Source organism: Sceloporus occidentalis, unplaced genomic scaffold (assembly GCF_023333645.1).
Source record: "Sceloporus occidentalis isolate IW3139 unplaced genomic scaffold, rSceOcc1.0.p SCAF_5, whole genome shotgun sequence".
NCBI classification, from domain to species: domain Eukaryota; kingdom Metazoa; phylum Chordata; class Lepidosauria; order Squamata; family Phrynosomatidae; genus Sceloporus; species Sceloporus occidentalis.
The window spans coordinates 146,952,614-146,970,434 of record NW_028316985.1 but is presented as its reverse complement, the minus strand read 5'-3'; the positions used below and the strand labels follow the sequence as shown (position 1 = coordinate 146,970,434).

The following is a 17,821-nucleotide window of genomic DNA, read 5'->3' as shown; positions in this document are numbered from 1 at the left end:
AACATTTACAGATGCAATTATAGGCTAAATAATATTTTATATATATAGTCTTTCATAAAAATATTTTTTCATACAACTCTGATACACATGCATACACACTCAAAAGTCTTGTAAAATAAACCCTGCCTCATGTCCATAATCTTATGGCTTGCATATTTAATTGTATTTAAATATGCAATACTGTAGTCCTGTGTGTCCCCAATCCACCCCAGTCTGGTAAATTTTCAGTAGAAAAAAATTGTTAGGAAGCACAAGACCATCTTGCTGCTGAGAGAAATGACAATAAGAAACGATTACATTTAAAACCTCTGACCAATGCAAGCATCTAGCACCTGACCTACCCATGAGATAATAACTTAGCATGCCTAAACAGCAGCTCTGTTGCAACTATGACAGTAGGACTAATTTACCTCCGACAGATTAAATTATATTAGAATATTATTGCACAATCAAACCTACTTTGATGACATTGGCCATCAGTCTGCAATGCTCTGTTACAGATGCTTTGCAAATATTTTAGTTTTGTGGAAAAAATGTTTGCAAAAATAATTCAGTCCCATAATTCAGACAATGAGGAAACAACTAGGGAACATTAACCCTTCACCAAGTAGTAACTGCACCAGATACTGACAGGCAACAATCAATGAACCTTTGATTAAGTTTGGCTTGCCAGGGCCTTTCCACACATCTACTCTTCACCCATATATCCAGAAAGATCATATTTTCATACAGTCATCACATGGTAAATGCTTGGGAATGTAGAAAATGTGTCTATCAAATATGGCATGTGTGCTTATTTCTGTCCTAGATTAAGGCCCTGTACAGACTGGTCTGAAAGGCCGGCCTGGAGGCAGAGTCGGGGTGCAGTGTCCTAATGATGCACACCCAACACCACCCCCAGGGCACCCTGATGCCATGCGCTGCTCCAGATGGCGTGCAGTGCCATGACGCGCCTCCAGTTCTGTGGCCAGATGACGCAGCACCAAAGGGGCATCATATAGTTGTGCCACTGTGGCTATTGTACCCTCAGAAGGCCAGATCGGGGCTGCGGCATGAGGTTGCAGCAGCCCCGATCCAGCTGAAAAATGGGTGGCTAGAGAATGCCCCTTCAGAGCTGTTTGTACAGCCCCTTAGTTTAGCACAAGAAAAGTTACTATGTTAGTACAGTTGGTCCTCCATTTTCATGGAGTGAAAATGGAGGCTTGTGCATATTCAAGCTTCATAGGGTTGAATGGGGCGTGCCCCTGGGTGCATGCCAGGTGTGTGTACCATTGGAAATAGCAGAGGTCGGCCTTTCGCGGATATTCGAGGGCGCGGATCCCAGATCCACAAGTTAGGAGGGGCGACTGTACTCCCCATGGGTATTTAGAAGTAAAGGTCATGCCATTATCTTAGATACTAGTAACATTTTTCAGACAAATGACAACAGCCTTAAAGGCAGATTGGGAGCACCTGCTACCTGAGGGTTTGTCTGGGTACAGCTAAACATACTGTACCCCAAGGGCCTTAAAAACATATACAATTCCATTAGTGGGATGGCAGGAACCTTCTAAGATCAATCTTTTACATAAACTGGAAGGCATTTTTATATATATTGGTTTATATGGAGTAGATATAGTTAGGTTTTGGCAGTGAATCTAAATAGTACAAAATAGATGAGAAAATAATACACACACACACGAGAGTCACAGAATCCCTGGGCAGAAAAAGAGAACACAGACTGCTTCAGTTTTACAGTCATTAACACAAAATGTTAAGGAAAGAGATGAAACCACCTTAGTACTTTCTCCATGTAAACCAAGGAAAGAGCTTACAGCAACTGAACTTAAGCAGAGATAAAGAGCCATCACTATATTGGGGGGGGGGGGGGGGATATTATGTGCTTAAAAACAAGTGTGTTTTATTATTTTCTCATCTACTTTATACTATTTAGATTCACTGCCAAACCCTAACTATGGCCTGTTACAGTCTGCCCAAATAAAGCTGCTTCGGGTCTCTTTGGAGGTATGCTGTTTAAATGATGCATGCACCCTAAGAATCCGGAAGCTGCACCAAAGCTGCACTCCAGTGCTAAGGAATGGAGTGTGGCTTTGGCGCGACCTCCAGACTCTTAGGACCCGTGCATCATTTAAATAGCATACCTCCAAAGTGACTCAAAGCAGCTTTATTTTGGCAGTCTGTAACAGGCCTATGTCTACTCTGGTCTTGTGCAGAAATTATTTTAAAAAGTACTGTGTGCATACAGTGCTACAACATTACAAACTAAAATGATTTAGAAATTATTAAAGACTCTACTAATTCTGAGCTCAGCTTCCCAGAACATGGAGGTAGAACTTGCTTGAAAAAGAAAAATATCTGTAGTGGCCTTTAAAAGAGCTTACCAAGATACTGTTTATTTACAGGGGGAAATGTCTGCAGAATAGAGTGAGAGGGAAGGGTGATTGTACTGTATATTATACCCCTTTAAGTTTCCATTATTTTATTTTTCATGTTGGCTGACTTTTGCCAGTTTTGCTTCTACAGACTTATTTCTTCTCAGGTAAGGATTTTATAGCACCTGCCACTTACATAACTAATTGTCTGTTACTGAAAATTGTACATACACTGAAGAGAAAAAGTCACTGCCCCCAATTTTGCAAATAAAAGCTTACTGAAAGTCAAACAGAGCATATGCACAAGAATCATCTTCTTGGGATTTCAAATAGACAATGCCATCCAGTTTTCCATCTCACAAGCTGCTTCATAAATAAATCTGGATGAAAGTAAGAAGGAGCTTCTTTCTGAAATGGGCCATTGCACACACAGAGTTCCTAGCATACTTAATTACAACTTGTGTGTTTTTAAATACCAACAGGCATTGGCCATGCATTGACATTGGCTATAACTGATCCTAAAAGTAAATGCTTCTTTATGGAAGTCAGAATCTCAGTTGGACAGAACCTCCATGTTTAGAAGTCAAAGAGATCTTGAGAATGGCCATCATTCCCAAATGACTTGTCAGAGATCCCTAGCTGCCCACTAATGGAGAGTACAACGCCAAATAAGATGGATCTTGATCTGATCTGGCAAAGCAATTCTTATTGGAAAATCAAAGCAACTATCAACATGCAAAACAACTTTTAATTGATTAGTCTTGTATGTCCTATTTAGGGAAGTACCATGTTTCCCAATACAGAATGTCAGCATCAAAGTTACATGAAAATACTAGAGAATGCTCTGCTCTGCCCTGCAATATAGACGGCAAACATTCATAAGAACCAACATCTGTCCCCATTAAGCCACTCTTGTTTTCCCCTGCTTCAAAAGAATATCACTAACACACAGTATAATTATGCAGGTTTTGCTGTTTTGCAGGAAACCCATCATTTTGCTGAAACCAAGGTTAAACTGCACATACCAAAGAACAAGAATATGATATGGTACTACTTGATTAGTATTGCATTATAGAAGATATTAAAGCTGGTGGTAGTGGAAAGGAAACTCCACTGCAATTGTCAAATATCCAGAAAGCAGCTATAAAGCAAAAAGAGAAAAATTCACACAGAACAATGTTGATTCAACTTTCTGCAAAGCAGATTTACCGGTAGGTAGTCTAAGCACTTTCTACTTCTGAAAACAGGCTATGAGGTTGGAAAGGCAACTTCAGAATTTTCTTTTCCTGGAAGTTTTTTTTTTTTTAAATATACTGATGAACATTTGTCAGATAGATTTACCAGAGTTCTCCAATCCGGAAGTGTCCCTATCAGAGCATAAAATGTAAGCGGTAAAACAGATCATCTTGCCCATATTCCAGCAAAGGCCACATACCCTGTGAACATACTGTACTTTTAAACAATTATATATTAACAGACTCAACAGAGAACTGTCAGTCTCTAGAAAGCAACAGAAGAAATTTGAAAAAGAATAGTATGTGACACTAGATATTTACAAGTTTTTTAAAAAAAAATAGAGAAATATCTAGCTCAGGGCACATCCCAATGGTTAGTATAGATTACAAAGTGTACTATAGTAATGTGAAGGTACAGGGGTTGGATTTTCATGCTGAAAACATGATACATATTACATATTCTACTATGAGGGGAGGGGGAGTAAACTGGAGGAATTATCATAAACAAGAGGAATTAGGCTAGTTTTTTGTGGGTTTTTCGGGCTATGTGGCCATGTTCTGGCAGAGTTTCTTTCTGACGTTTCGCCAGCATCTGTGGCTGGCATCTTCAGAGAAGATCTCTGAAGATGCCAGCCACAGATGCTGGCGAAACGTCAGAAAGAAACTCTGCTAGAACATGGCCACATAGCCCGAAAAACCCACAAAAAACTATGGATGCCGGCTATGAAAGCCTTCGACTTTACAATTAGGCTAGTATTTCTGTATCTTAACAGGGGTCTCAATATGCACAGACTGCACCTGTAATACTATATATAGTCCTATACAGGTTTATTCAGAAATAAGTCCTAAAGAATTAAATAAGACTTGCTCACCAATAAGTGGGTTTAGGACTACAAACACAGAATATGAAGTTTTATGTCTAATGGAACATCATGCAGACAGACTGAGAAATGATCACTGAAGGAATCTCTCTCCTCTGGCTACTGAATAATCTCACTGAACCAAAATCCAAAAAGTGGGCTTTTAAAATTAGTAATACTCATCTGCAAATATTTTCATAAACAAACAGAAATAGCTGTTTTTTAGTGCTTGTATTTAAAAATCATCAATCCACTTTTCATCTTGGTTTTGTACTAGTTTGTAAAAGCAGCATTAGAATTTCACCCTTCAATGAGTGAGGGTCAGGTCAGCTTCTGAAGGCCCAGCTTAGCTAATGAAACAAATGGCTGAAGCTGTTGTTGTGTGCTTTTAAGTCATTTCTAATTTATGGCAACCCTAAGGTGATCCTATCATGGGATTTTCTTGGCAAATCTCTTCAGAGGGGATTTGCCATTGCCATCCTCTGAGGCTGAGTTTTAAGGGAAAAGCTGGAAAACTGACAAAGCTTTTGCTCACAGTCTTTTTGCTGTGAAATATTAGACAGACATTTAAAAACATTTTTCTAAAGCTAATTCATTTTGTGAGTCTAAACATCATAACTGGGAAGACCCTGTATTTAAATTCATTTGAATTAAAGGTGATAAAAAAATAAAGTTTCCTCTGCAAGTGAGTCACAGTGATTTACTTTCCAGTTTGAAACCACTGCCTTCCAATACTGGCTGGTGGTTTCTATGTCAGTAGTGTAAGAAATCCACTCTGGGATCTAGACCATACCTTAAAAGAGTTATCAAAAGTGCTGATCCTACTTTTGGATAAGGTTCAGCACTACAAATAGTTAATTTAAATGTTTGGACTAAACTCAGAGCAGATTCTCCATTTCATTGGCAGGGAAGACATCGCTTGCCATCACTACTTCCTCTTTTTCACTGATCCCTATGCAATTGCTATGTTGAACGCCTAATCCTTTTGCATTTATTTTTAAGTTCTGAATTTATTATGTACTAAAATGTTAGTTAAGGAATGGTGAATTACATAAAGTGAGAGGAAGAGAAAGCAAGCACAAGTATCAAATGTAACAAAAATAAATAAATTAGTAAACTTTAATAAAATTGTAAATTGCAAACGTGTTTCTCTGGAAACCTATTACAGGGACAAAAGAATTCAATTTGTCAGCCTATATGCCTTTTCAATACTCTTTGAAAAGCCTTTGCTTTTATCTTATGTTCTTTTGTATTTAATTCTGTACTTTGTTCCTCACTTTACCCACCCCGCCTTTTGGTAAAGAACATATGCAACAGTATTTTCCCCCTTTGCAGGAGAACTGACAATACAATTATGCACATGTCCTCAGAAATCATTCCCCTTGAGCTCAATGGTCTTATTTGTAAGATAACTGTGTACTGCATTACAGTCTAAAAGCCATTTCCCCCTCATGGCAGGTGATCAAGTGAACACATTCCAGATAGTATGAGCAGTAGCAAGCACATGATTTGTTAATCTATTGCAAATATATATTTTTAAATGCTAACATTATAACTGACCTGCAGATCTTCCATATGGTTTTGCTGATAACAAATAAAAGCTAGTTAAGAATAAAGTATTTGACACATACATAAATGTAATTAGCTTTACAGTATACATTCAAGTTTTTTTAAAAACCTTTAACCTTTTAAATCCCTCTTAAATTACCATTTTATATTATATAACATAAAATAAACAGGGCTCCAATGTGCAATTCCTCTGGTTAGTAATCTGTTGAAGTCCATCAAATCTAGCCCTGTTTAGCATTCCTCTGTCTCAGATCCCATCAACCTGCCACTTCAAGGCAAGAAAGGAGAAGGATCACAGAATCATAGAAGGAACATTTAGCAAGCAAGAAATCTCTTTTTGTAATCTTACATGCTTGTATCTACACTGATTATATTTACCCTCTCTCTTGCTTTTAAGTTTTTAATTAAAAACAAAAAACAAACACACCAACACACACACACATACACATACATACACACACCTACCACACAAGAAGTAGTTATTTGAGTGTGATTATCATAATTTAAGTTCCACCGGCTACCATTTCCTTAGGCACATTTCTAAAATTAATTTATCCACTGAGCCATAAAAACCTACATGTAACATTGTTGCTTAAACCTTTTGTGCGGTGTATGTTGTCTTAAGAAAATGACAGTGTTAGAGATAGGGCGGAGTTGCAAAGGCCCGCCTCCTGTGCACCACAACAGAAACTGCTCTAAAGCATTCATCTCAAAAGTTGTAAGAGCAAAAATGATGCTACTTTTCTAGAATATTAAAAACATCACAATTCTATTACCATCACAAAATGGCAAGTATACAAAATACAGTTGCACAGTTACAACTAGACTGTGGGTGTAGGCAAAACCCCCAGCCTTTTTATACCCTTCTAGTTTGCAAGTGATACAGAATGGTTGCCAAAGAAAATTACACTTTTCTATAGCGTATTAAATAGTTATTTCACAACACAGGCTAATGTTTTAAAAATTGTTCTAGGGTAACAGTTCAAACTGTTAGTATGCTAAAAAAAACAAGCCACCTCTCTCTGACACAGAGTGAAGGGTTCCAGAACAATCCCTGGCGGTCCTGATTCCAGTTAACAAGGGTAGTGCATAGATCCAGTATTCTGAACAGAGAAGCTGTTTTGCATTTCACTTTTTCTGGGATGCCTGGAAAACTTTCAGTTCTACTAAGTACCACTCAGGTGCTTCCGGCCCATTTTGTCCAGTGGAATTATGATCATATCCATAAGCCACTGTTAATTCTTCATCTTTCTCCACAGCTCTAATTGTGCGAATGCACTTAATCAGGCCAAATCGAGGATGAATAATTCTAGAAAATAAGGAGGCATACAGTGTTATTATCAAGGGGCAGGGGCCCAAATTATTTAACTGTTCTCATAAAAGTTATACATTTTCCCTATGTATGTCTTCAGAAAGATCTTGATCCATTAAAAAAATAGAATACTAACTGTTAACTTTGTTTTTCCAACCCAAGAGCTTGGAAAGGTTACTCTTTTGTAATACAGTTCTCACCATCCCTAACCAGAATGGTGATTGGGAGATTCTAAAACTTGTACTGCAAAAAAGTAATTTTTCAAATTCTAACCAAGGCTCACATTTCTCTTTAGGGCCACTGCAACCTTATCCAAGTTGAATCTGATTCTTCCAGACATAGTGGATGTTCTAAATCAAAGTATTAAATTGCAAAGGGGCAACCATGTCAGCATGTACTAGCAAGGCATGTGACTAAAAGAGTTTGAATCCAGAACAGCTTAAAAGAAATTTACGGTGTCATGAAAATGTTCCATTTACTCCAATGCTTTTAAAATATGTATACATGAGATAAGACTGAAAGAGCTAGAACTTTAGACATGTCCAGTGGGAGGTTTTATTCTTTTAAAAATGATGATCCCCTTGACAAATCATAACCTGATCTTGAAAGTCTACTTTGTTTCACAAGTGGAAGCATTTTTCCCCCATAGAAATTTCAGTGGGAAATTGCTGTTTAAGAAGTACAAGTTTTAGACTCTCTATACAGACACACAAGTTCTGCAATTCGTTGGATTTCAGCTAACAACAATTAACTTTTTGGGGTAGAGTAGAATCATCTTGCCTTCTTTTCCCCTAAAGAATCTTTGCAAAGAGAAGCTGTCTTCAATAATCTTGTGAGACAGTGACCTTCTAAAAATAAGAATTTCACACACACACACACACACACACACACACACATATATATATGACTTTCTCCACTTGACACCTGAGTATAGAAATTCAGAATAACATGCTACAGAAGCACAGTTCCACAATGTTCATGAGGTTTATAGAACAGCAGATAATTTATAAAGGGTAAAATGTTTGCTTGATATAAACAGCTCTTTAACAATAGAACTGCAGAGGATGTGCAAAGTGACTAGCCTTGGAGGCAATTACTTCTTAAGTGTTCCTAAGAAATAACTCTTGCATTGTAAGTGTTACATTACTGAAGTGGATAACTCATGCCATTTTGCACACTATTCCTAAGTCTCTTCATACCTTCCCCCTCCCTACATATCTTTTACCAGTACTATTATTCAACAGTGTTCCCAAAAGTCTAAATTGTAAAAAGCTCTTTATGGGGCTCTACAGACGGGCACTTTGTGCTAGCCTGTAGGCACAGTGAGGGCCTCACTGCACTGCCCAGGCACCATCTTGGTGCGCACCTGTCTACACGGTGTACACCATGATGCATTGTGTGTGACTAAACGGTGCTGTGCACAAGGAGCATCATCATGGTGTGTGAGCACACCTATGGCGCCTTTTCCGGGACGCAAAAAGAAGGCCTCAAAGCACTTACTTGCCACAACGGACTGTCTGCAAGGGGCATTTTCTTCATGCTGCTTTAGTGGCTGAGTTTGAGCCGCTTTAGGCAGTCACAGCACAGCTCCAGCTCAGTCTGGGTGCACGCACCATGTGAACATCATGCCCCCAGACTGGCCTGAAGGTGGTGCTTTTGGCCCATTTGTTTTGGGCCACGGTTAATTTTTTTACATATAAGTTCATTTTAGCATCTTCTACAAAAGAAGTCCTTATCTTAGATTGCACAATAAAGCAAAAACATTGGGTTTAAAAAAAAGCATGAGTTATCTTTCCAAAGACAATGTCTTCCTCCAAAAATGCTTTCCTTGTTTCCAGCTGTACACTAGATTAAACCTGTGCATTGCTAGGCACAATTCTGACATTTCAAATGTGGCACCTGGTATCAAATAAAAGCTCAATACTTACGAGTCATAAACACAGTTTGGTGTGAAAGAGTGGTTTGCTTTGTGCCCCAAGGAGGCACAGTATTTGGATACATGGTTGTAGGGTTCTGGTACATCTATGACTGTTTCATCATCAAGGGATATTGTGTTTCCATTCAATGCCCAATCCCTGCTGTCCACCTGACATTCAAAATAAAAGGTACTGCAGCATTAGCTTTGTATTTCTGTCAAATATAAAATGTTACATGTATTTCTTATATTACATATTCTGAAAGAAATTATAAAGCAATGACAGACAGGCTGACAAGACTGGTCAAGCCTACTGACCAATACCCCTTCCTTTTGGTCCATGTGGGAACCAATGATACTGCAAGACACAGCCTTCAGAACATCATTACGAGGCTCTTGGTAGGAAGCTGAAAGAAATGGATGCACAAGTTGTCATCTCTTCTCTTCTGCCAGATGAAGGGCATAGTCCAGGAAGGGAGAGGAAAATAGCAGATGTAAACAACTGGCTCCGCAGATGGTGCCGCTGAAAACGATTTGGATTCTTTGATCATGGGCTGCGGTTCCATGGGGGGGGGGGGGTTCTGACAACGGACGGGTTGCATCTCACACCAGTTGGAAGAAATGTTTTTGCCAACAGTCTCAAGAATTTGATCAGGAGGGCTTTAAACTGAGTTCCGTGGGGGAGGGAGACAATATTATGGAAGGCGAAAGGGATGGAGAAAATAGTCAAACTGACATAGAGAAAACAAAACAAATAGTGTAAGTACCCAACAGTGGGAGGCAAAAAAACTTGCACAGGCAGCAAGTAAAGAGGTCCCATGGTCTGTAATGGCTCTACACTAATGCACAAAGCATGGGAAATAAGCAAGATGAACTCGAACTCTTAGTACAACAAAGCAAATATGATATAATAGGCATCACTGAAACCTGGCAGGATGAGTCTCATAACTAGAATGTAGAAATAGGAGGGGTATAACCTTTTTAAGAGAAACAGGCCAAACAGGAAAGGAGGAGGAATAGCACTATATGTCAGAGATATTTATACCAGTGAAGAGATCCAAGACATCAATATTGGCAGCAAGGTGGAGAGCATCTGGATAAAAATTAAAGGGGAGGGTAAACAAGGATGTTATGGTGGGAGTCTACTACAGACCCCCCCGTGAGATAGAGGAATTTGATTACGCCTTTCTAGAACAGATGACTACACACTCAGAAAGGAGAGATGTAATAGTGATAGGGGACTTCAACTATCCTGATATTTGCTGGTATTCAAACTCAGCCAAATCCTCAAGGTCTAGCAAATTCCTCACTTACCTCGGAGAAAATTTCATTGTCCAAAAGGTGGAAGAGGCAACATGGGGGTCAGCTATTTTAGATCTGATCCTAACCAACAAGGATGACTTGGTTAATGAGGTGCAAGTGGTGGAATCATTAGGTGGAAGTGACCATGTTCTCCTGGAGTATGTTATACAGTGGAAAGGAGAAGCTAGGCATAGTCAGACACGCATTCTAGACTTTAGGAGAGTGGATTTTAGTAAACTTAGGCCTGTTACAGACTGCCAAAATAAAGCTGCTTCGGGTCTCTTTGGAGGTATGCTGTTTAAATGATGCTTGCACCCTAAGAATCCAGAAGCTGCACCAAAGCTGCACTCCAGTGCTTAGGAATGGAGTGTGGCTTTGGCACGACCTCCGGACTCTTAGGACCCATGCATCATTTAAATAGCATACCTCCAAAGAGACCCCAAGCAGCTCTATTTTGGCAGTCTGTAACAGGCCTTAGAGAAATACTGGAGGTGATCCCATGGTCAGGAATACTAAAAGAGAAGGGAGTTCAGGATGGGTGGGAATTTCTCAAAAGGGAGATACTGAAGGCACAATTTCAAACAGTTCCAGTGAGAAAGAAAAATGGGAGATGTCTCAAGAAACCAGGATGGATGACTAAGGAACTTTCAACTGAGCTACGTTTTAAACAGAACATGTATAAGAAATGGAAAAATGGGCAAATCACCAAAGAGGAATTCAAACAAATAGTGAGCACGAGTAGGGGTAAAGTGAGAAAAGCTAAAGCGCAGAATGAACTCAGGCTTGCTAGAGAGGTTAAGAACAATAAAAAGGGCTTTTTTTGGATATGTCTGCAGCAAAAGAAAGAAAAAGGAAATGGTAGGGCCACTGTGTGGAGAAGATGGCAAAATGCTAACAGAAGACTGAGAAAAGGCAGAATTACTCAATACCTTCTTTGCCTCTGTGTTCTCAGAAAAGGAAAAGGGTACTCAACCTGAGGATAATGGAGCAGAGGACAGAACGGGATTTTCAGCACAGAATAAGCAAAGAGATAGTACAGGAATGCCTTGTTAATCTAAATGAATATAAGGCGGGTTACACACCGCCGAAAAGCGGCGGCCTGCTGCCGCCGCTGGTTGCAGCATCCGGGAACCGCAGCAGCCAAACGGCGTGGTTCCCCGACGCTGCAAAGAAGGAGCGCGAAAATCGCGCTCCTTCCTGCGCCCCGGAAGAGACGCCACAAGTGCTGAAGCGCGCACTCGCGGCGTCATTTCTGGGGTGCGACTTGCGGACGCAGTGCATCCGCTACGTCAAGATGGCGGCGGCTGTGTGGAATGGCCGCCGCCATTTCGTACAGACTCAGTCCGTACTAGGGTTAGGGGCGTCTGGAAGAGATGCCCCTTTCTAACCCTAGTACAGACTGAGTCCGTGCTAGGGTGTCCGTTTGTAACGGGCCTAAGTCTCCAGGATCAGATGAACTACATCCAATAGTATTAAAAGAACTGGCAAATGTAATATCGGAGCCATTGACAATAATCTTTGAAAACTCCTGGAGAACAGAAGTCCCAGCAGACTGGAGGGGGGCAAACGTTGTCCCCATCTTCAAAAAGGGAAAAAAAGAGGATCCCAACAATTATCGTCCAGTTAGTCTGACATCAATACCAGGAAAGATTCTAGAGCAGATCATTAAACAGAGAGTCTGTGAACATTTAGAAGGCAATTCCATAATCACAAAAAGTCAACATTGGTTTCAGAGAAACAAGTAATGCCAGACAAATCTAATCTCTTTCTTTGATAAAATTACCAGCTTGGTAGTTGAAGGGAATGCTGTGGATATAGTATATCTTGATTTCAGTAAGGCTTTTGACAGGGTTTCCCATGACATTCTTGCAAACAAGATAGGGAAATGTGGCTAGACAAGGTAGCTGTTACATGGATTTGTAACTGGTTGACCGTCCGAACCCAAAGGGTGCTCAACAATGGCTCCTTATCATCCTGGAGAGAAGTGACCAGTGGGGTCCCACAGGGCTTTGTCCTGGGCCCAGTGCTATTCAACATCTTTATCAATGACTTGGATGACAGAATTGGGGGCATACTTATCAAATTTGCAGATGACACCAAATTAGGAGGAATATCTAATACCCCAGAGGACAGGATCAAAATTCAAAATGACCTGAATAGACTAGAAAGCTGAGCCAAAGCTAACAAAATGAAATTCAACATGGAGAAATGTACGGTACTACACTTAGGGTGGAAAAATGAAATGCACAGATATAGGATGGGGGCCACCTGGCTGAATGAAACTACGTGTGAAAGGGATCTGGGAGTCCAAGTAGACCACAAGTTGAACATGAGTCAACAGTGTGATGCGGCAGCTAAAAAGGCTAATGCAATTTTAGGCTGCATCAATAGAAGTATAGTGTCTAGATCAAGAGAAGTAATAGTGCCACTGTATTCTGCTTTGGTCAGGCCTCACCTGGAATATTGTGTCCAGTTCTTTAAAAAGGATATGGAGAAACTGGAGCATGGCCAAAGGAGAGCAACTAAAATGGTGAAGGGTCTGGAAGCCATGCCCTATGAGGAATGACTTAGGGAGCTGGGTATGTTTAGCCTGGAGAAGAAAAGGTTAAGAGATGTTATGATAGCCCTGTTTAAATATTTGGAGGGATGTCATATTGAAGAGGGAACAAGCTTGTTTTCTGCTGTTCCAGAGAACAGGACCCGGAACAATGGATGCAAGCTGCAGGAAAAGAGATTCCACCTCAACATTAGGAGGAACTTCCTGACAGTAAGCTGTTCGACAGTGGAACACACTCCCTCGGAGAGTGGTGGAGTCTCCTTCCTTAGAAGTCTTTAAACAGAGGCTGGATGGCTATCTGTTGAGGATGCTTTGAGAGTTCCTGCATGACAGGGGTTTGGACTGGATGGCCCTTGTGGTCTCTTCCAACTCTACGATTCTATGATTCTATGAGTTTATGAGTGACACTCAACCATCTGGCAAGTGTGGGTAACAATAAGTTCTTGGGCCCTTCACTGGGAGGAAGGCGGAATATAATTTAAATAAATTAATAAAGCCAGATCCCAGAGAAGATGCTACGCCACTGCAATAATTTTAACAATGGAAAATCTCTCCTAATCCACCCATCCCTATGGTATTTCCATACCAGGCTTTTGTTGTAATTTTATGAAGGATTGTAAGGAAATCCTCTTCTTAAACCTCCAATATTTTCCAACCAATTTTTCCATCCTTTTTCTTTCCACAAAAATGTTAAGAAGGAAAGGAACGAATAATTGCACAACGTCTTTTCACTGGTAGTACATAGAGTGTCCATTTGGAAATGTGTGTTCCCCTTTCTTCATTACATATACACAACAGAAAGTCAATTTCATAGCACATTTGTAGCAGATTTGCTAAAGTAGTTCACTGTCACTGGATGAGAAGGAAAAAAACTTAACAAAACAGTTCTGAAAATGAAAATGATATTTAGCTTGAAGCATATCTGTGGCAAATCTAATTCTGTGTGAAATTGAGTGTTCTTACCTCTTGAGGATTTTGTAAGGTACTAAGGGCCTTGACAGACTGGCATTAAATGCCGGCCTGGGGGCAGAGTGGGGACATGGCATCCGCATGACGCACAGCCCGATGCTGCCCTTACACTAGCATCACGCCGTGTGCCCAGCCTCATGGCAGTTGGTGCATGGTGCTCCTTTGGTGCTGCGTCCAGATGATGCATGCCAAAAGCAGTGCTGGAAAGTTGGTGCAACAAGGAGCTGTTTTTGCAACTTCTTTTTGTGCTGTGGAATGGCCAGATCGGGGCTGCAGCATGTAGTTGCCCTGGCCCTGATCTGGCAAGAAAAGGCTGCAGGCTGCTCCAAAGGGGTGGTCTGTTGAGACTCTTATTTTACTACTAGAAACCTTAGAGAGACCCAATAAGCACTTATACAAAAAATTGCTCTTATTTTTATGACTTCTACGACCAGAAATTCAGATTCTCATTTCAGAAGTTTAATTTAGGTGTCAAGGAATGATTTTATTAAATATTCAGGAGTGAAAAATCATTTCTGATCAAATGCAGATCAAGATCTATCTTCTCTCCATATGTGATTCAGCAAATAAAAGACCTGTTCATTCCAGAGCTGTGTGTGGTTATTTAGACATCTTTATACAGTATGTTCCTTATATCAGCGAGTTTCCTAAATAGCTACACCAGTTATACCCAATCCTTGTAAAACAATAGAAAATGTGAACTTAATGCTAGTATAGTGGAAATAATAAACAACAGGAACATTTCTATAAGGAAGTGTTATAGTTACCTCTTGGTGTGTAATTCGTACACCATTATAAAAGGACATAACTGTGCCAGCTTCAGCTGCTATTTTAGAAAATAACCCTTCTCCAGCACTGGAAATGAGCGACACATCAACATATACCCTAATAAAAGAGAACAATAAATAAATAACAGTGTTATAATTGCTACTCTTTCTATGCACTCTGATATTTCTAAAACAGGTTATATCAATTTGTGTACATCTGAGAATCCACAAGCAAAATCCTGTTTGAAAAATATTGATTTTGGGATAGTGTTTAATAGAAAAGGAACATTTTACTATCCAAATGGAAGCCCAAGCATCAAGCATCATCACCAGGACATGATCAAAGGCACTGGGACTCCAAACTCCTGTTTAAACAAATAATCAAATCAATGTTAGAACTGTCTAAAACTCAGTAGGGAAATTATGTGAATATAGAGGTTAGTAAGCAAGATTCTTCAATTCAATAACTAATATTTTAGGTTGGTCATTAACCAAAACAGCAGCAGAAAAATATGGGATGTTAAATACAGGATAAGAATAAATATAGATGTCAACAACTTTATTCAGAAGAAGAAGCTCTAAAAATTAGGATATAGCTAAATATTAATGTATCAGCATGATATCTAAGCGTATCAGCATAGTATTAGTATACTGTTATAGAATATAGAATTCCGTTATAAAAACATTTATTTATTTTATTGTATTTATATCATGCCTTACTCCTAGCATAGGACTCAGGATTTATAGGTTTTTTATTTAGCTCATTAGACAAATGGACCACAGAAAATAGAATGGGAAACAGAACTGGACCATAGGAATATATGTGAGTACAGATATCAAATGTGACAAAGCTTCTGCATCTCAATAGAGGAATAGTAGGATGTCAATACTTTATCTTACCACAAGGGTAAGACACAGGCTTAGGACTTTATTACATGGAGATGGGACGTCATTGTCCTGTCCCTATCCTGTGCTTCTTGTGCGATTGCAGCAAGTGCTTTCATACTAAATCGTGCTTATCTGGACAGCATCCCGTCCAGAGAGTGCGAGTGAAAGTGACTACGTGAAAGGCTTTCTACAGCACACTGATCCCATGAATGAAGTGGAATTGTCCCATGAATGAAGTGGAATTTCCCCCTCATTTCCCATCATTTGGTATTATCGGAACATCTTGTTAATGCAATTCCACTTCACTGACAGGACACGATAGGATCAGTGTGATGTAGTGAGAAAGCCTTTCGTGTGATCCCTTTTACTTGTGCTTTCTGGATGGGATAAGGACACCTGTGGCACAAAATCTTTGGATTTATCTAAGTGACCCTGCCACCTTTCCCATGACAGTATCTTGCAGTAGCTTCCCAGTTTTTGTATGTTTTCCCCATTCTTAAAGAATGAAATGCCCCTCCAAAGGTTTAGCTAGTAAGAGATTTAAGATAAATTCTACTGCAATTTTGGTTCCACCTTTTTGCCATTAGTCCTAATTGCCAATGGAATGTGCAGCTTACCACCTCCCACAAATTCTTCTCTCAAACTAAATGCAGACCTTGGGCTGAAAGAAGTTCTCCACTCCTATTCTACATGAGGCTGGGCTCCCTTAAGTATTTCCCCCGTCTTGACTCCACATGTTGAAGTCCTCTATCCAACCAAAGAAGAGGGTTAGTTTTGAGGGGGAGGAAGAAAAACTACTTCTTTGTAGCTATCCTGCATCCCACTGGGCTTGACAGGTCTCAGGGCCTGGAGCTGGACCTTTTCCCCCAGTCCACAAGGGGAAAGAGAAGTATCTTAGGGAAAGAGTGCTTCCTTAAAAATCGTGTATATAGATTTTTCCCACTTGTTAGATGTGTTTTTAAATTATTTGAATAACATACTGCAACAGTAGTTGATGCTTAAAATGCCATGTTTAATGGCAATGCTATGGGATACCTCCTGAAACCTCAGTAGAGCCCATTTCCTAGGTCTCAGATTTTGGCCCTGAAATTTCAGGGCCTGGGGTAGTCCTGACCTGGGAACACTACTACCCCTTAATTTCAGTTGTGCCATGATTTTTCATTCTTCTACTTGCAAGTTCCTTTAAAAACACTGTTAAAAGGACAATTAACTCCCAGACAGATGTCTCCCATAGTTACAGATTTCTCATGCTAATCCAGGTGTTTTAAGAAAAACATTTCAATTGAATATGCAAGACAATTATCAAATTAAAAAGGTAACTTAGCCAGCAATTTATCTCTTATGTGGTCCTTATTGCCATTCCAAGGAATAAAGTGTTGCTGAATGGCATCCTAAAATGTGAAGCACAAGCACCAAATAGTTTCTTTGCAAATCTTTATGCATATGGCTGAAATTATATACATAAAAATATTCTACCTCTCTGATTCATAAGGATCAGGAAGAAGTGCATTTGTAGAAATGCAGGATGAAGTAGATTTATCAAAACTGTATACTGGGCCTAAAAATAAACCAGTACAGGAATTAATGGACAATATTAAAAGGCAAATTTCTCTCTTATTACTGTTTTACATTCAGTACACATCCGTAAGGAAATTTAGCTATCCAAAACAAGACAGAAAAGAATTATCTTATTTCAGCCTGTGTTAGAAGCATATAATAATGCTTACACATAATTATTTCACTCTTATTTTTCTTCTCTACTGTATGTAATTCCAAGCATATTTTTCATTACAAAGATATATTCATATACATATAAGTTAAAAATAATGCTTCCCAACTTATTTTAATAGCTTTTGTACAGAAGTACTGTATACATGCAATTAGAGCCTTGCTTTGAACAACATTTACAAAATCTGAAATGCTAGTGAAGCCAGACAAGAAGGTTTTTTGCAAACATGTAAAGTGCAAGTCCCTCAGTTGCTATGAACCATTTCACAAGTCTTTCCCTAGTAGTGCAGTAAAGAAAAGCCATATGCTTCTACCCACAGAAATCCAAACTACATTATTTAAAAAGA

The 17,821-nt window shown here is 39.5% G+C and overlaps 1 protein-coding gene across 2 annotated transcripts in view; it reads right to left on the bottom strand.

Moving 5' to 3' along the window:
- SETD7 (SET domain containing 7, histone lysine methyltransferase) overlaps positions 1 to 17,821 on the bottom strand; it is a 41,412-nt gene that overhangs the window by 10,149 nt on the left and 13,442 nt on the right. Inside the window, exons 5-8 of one of the 2 annotated variants that reach the window (XM_089525773.1) lie at positions 17,223 to 17,304; positions 14,859 to 14,976; positions 9,277 to 9,434; positions 7,211 to 7,345 (exon numbers count right to left, since the gene is read on the bottom strand). In XM_089525773.1, coding sequence (XP_089381899.1) covers positions 7,211 to 7,345; positions 9,277 to 9,434; positions 14,859 to 14,976; positions 17,223 to 17,304 — 493 coding nt within the window. Of the gene's footprint in view, positions 1 to 4,270; positions 7,346 to 9,276; positions 9,435 to 14,858; positions 14,977 to 17,222; positions 17,305 to 17,821 lie in introns of those variants that run through there. The other variant, XM_089525772.1, reaches the window with a different exon arrangement.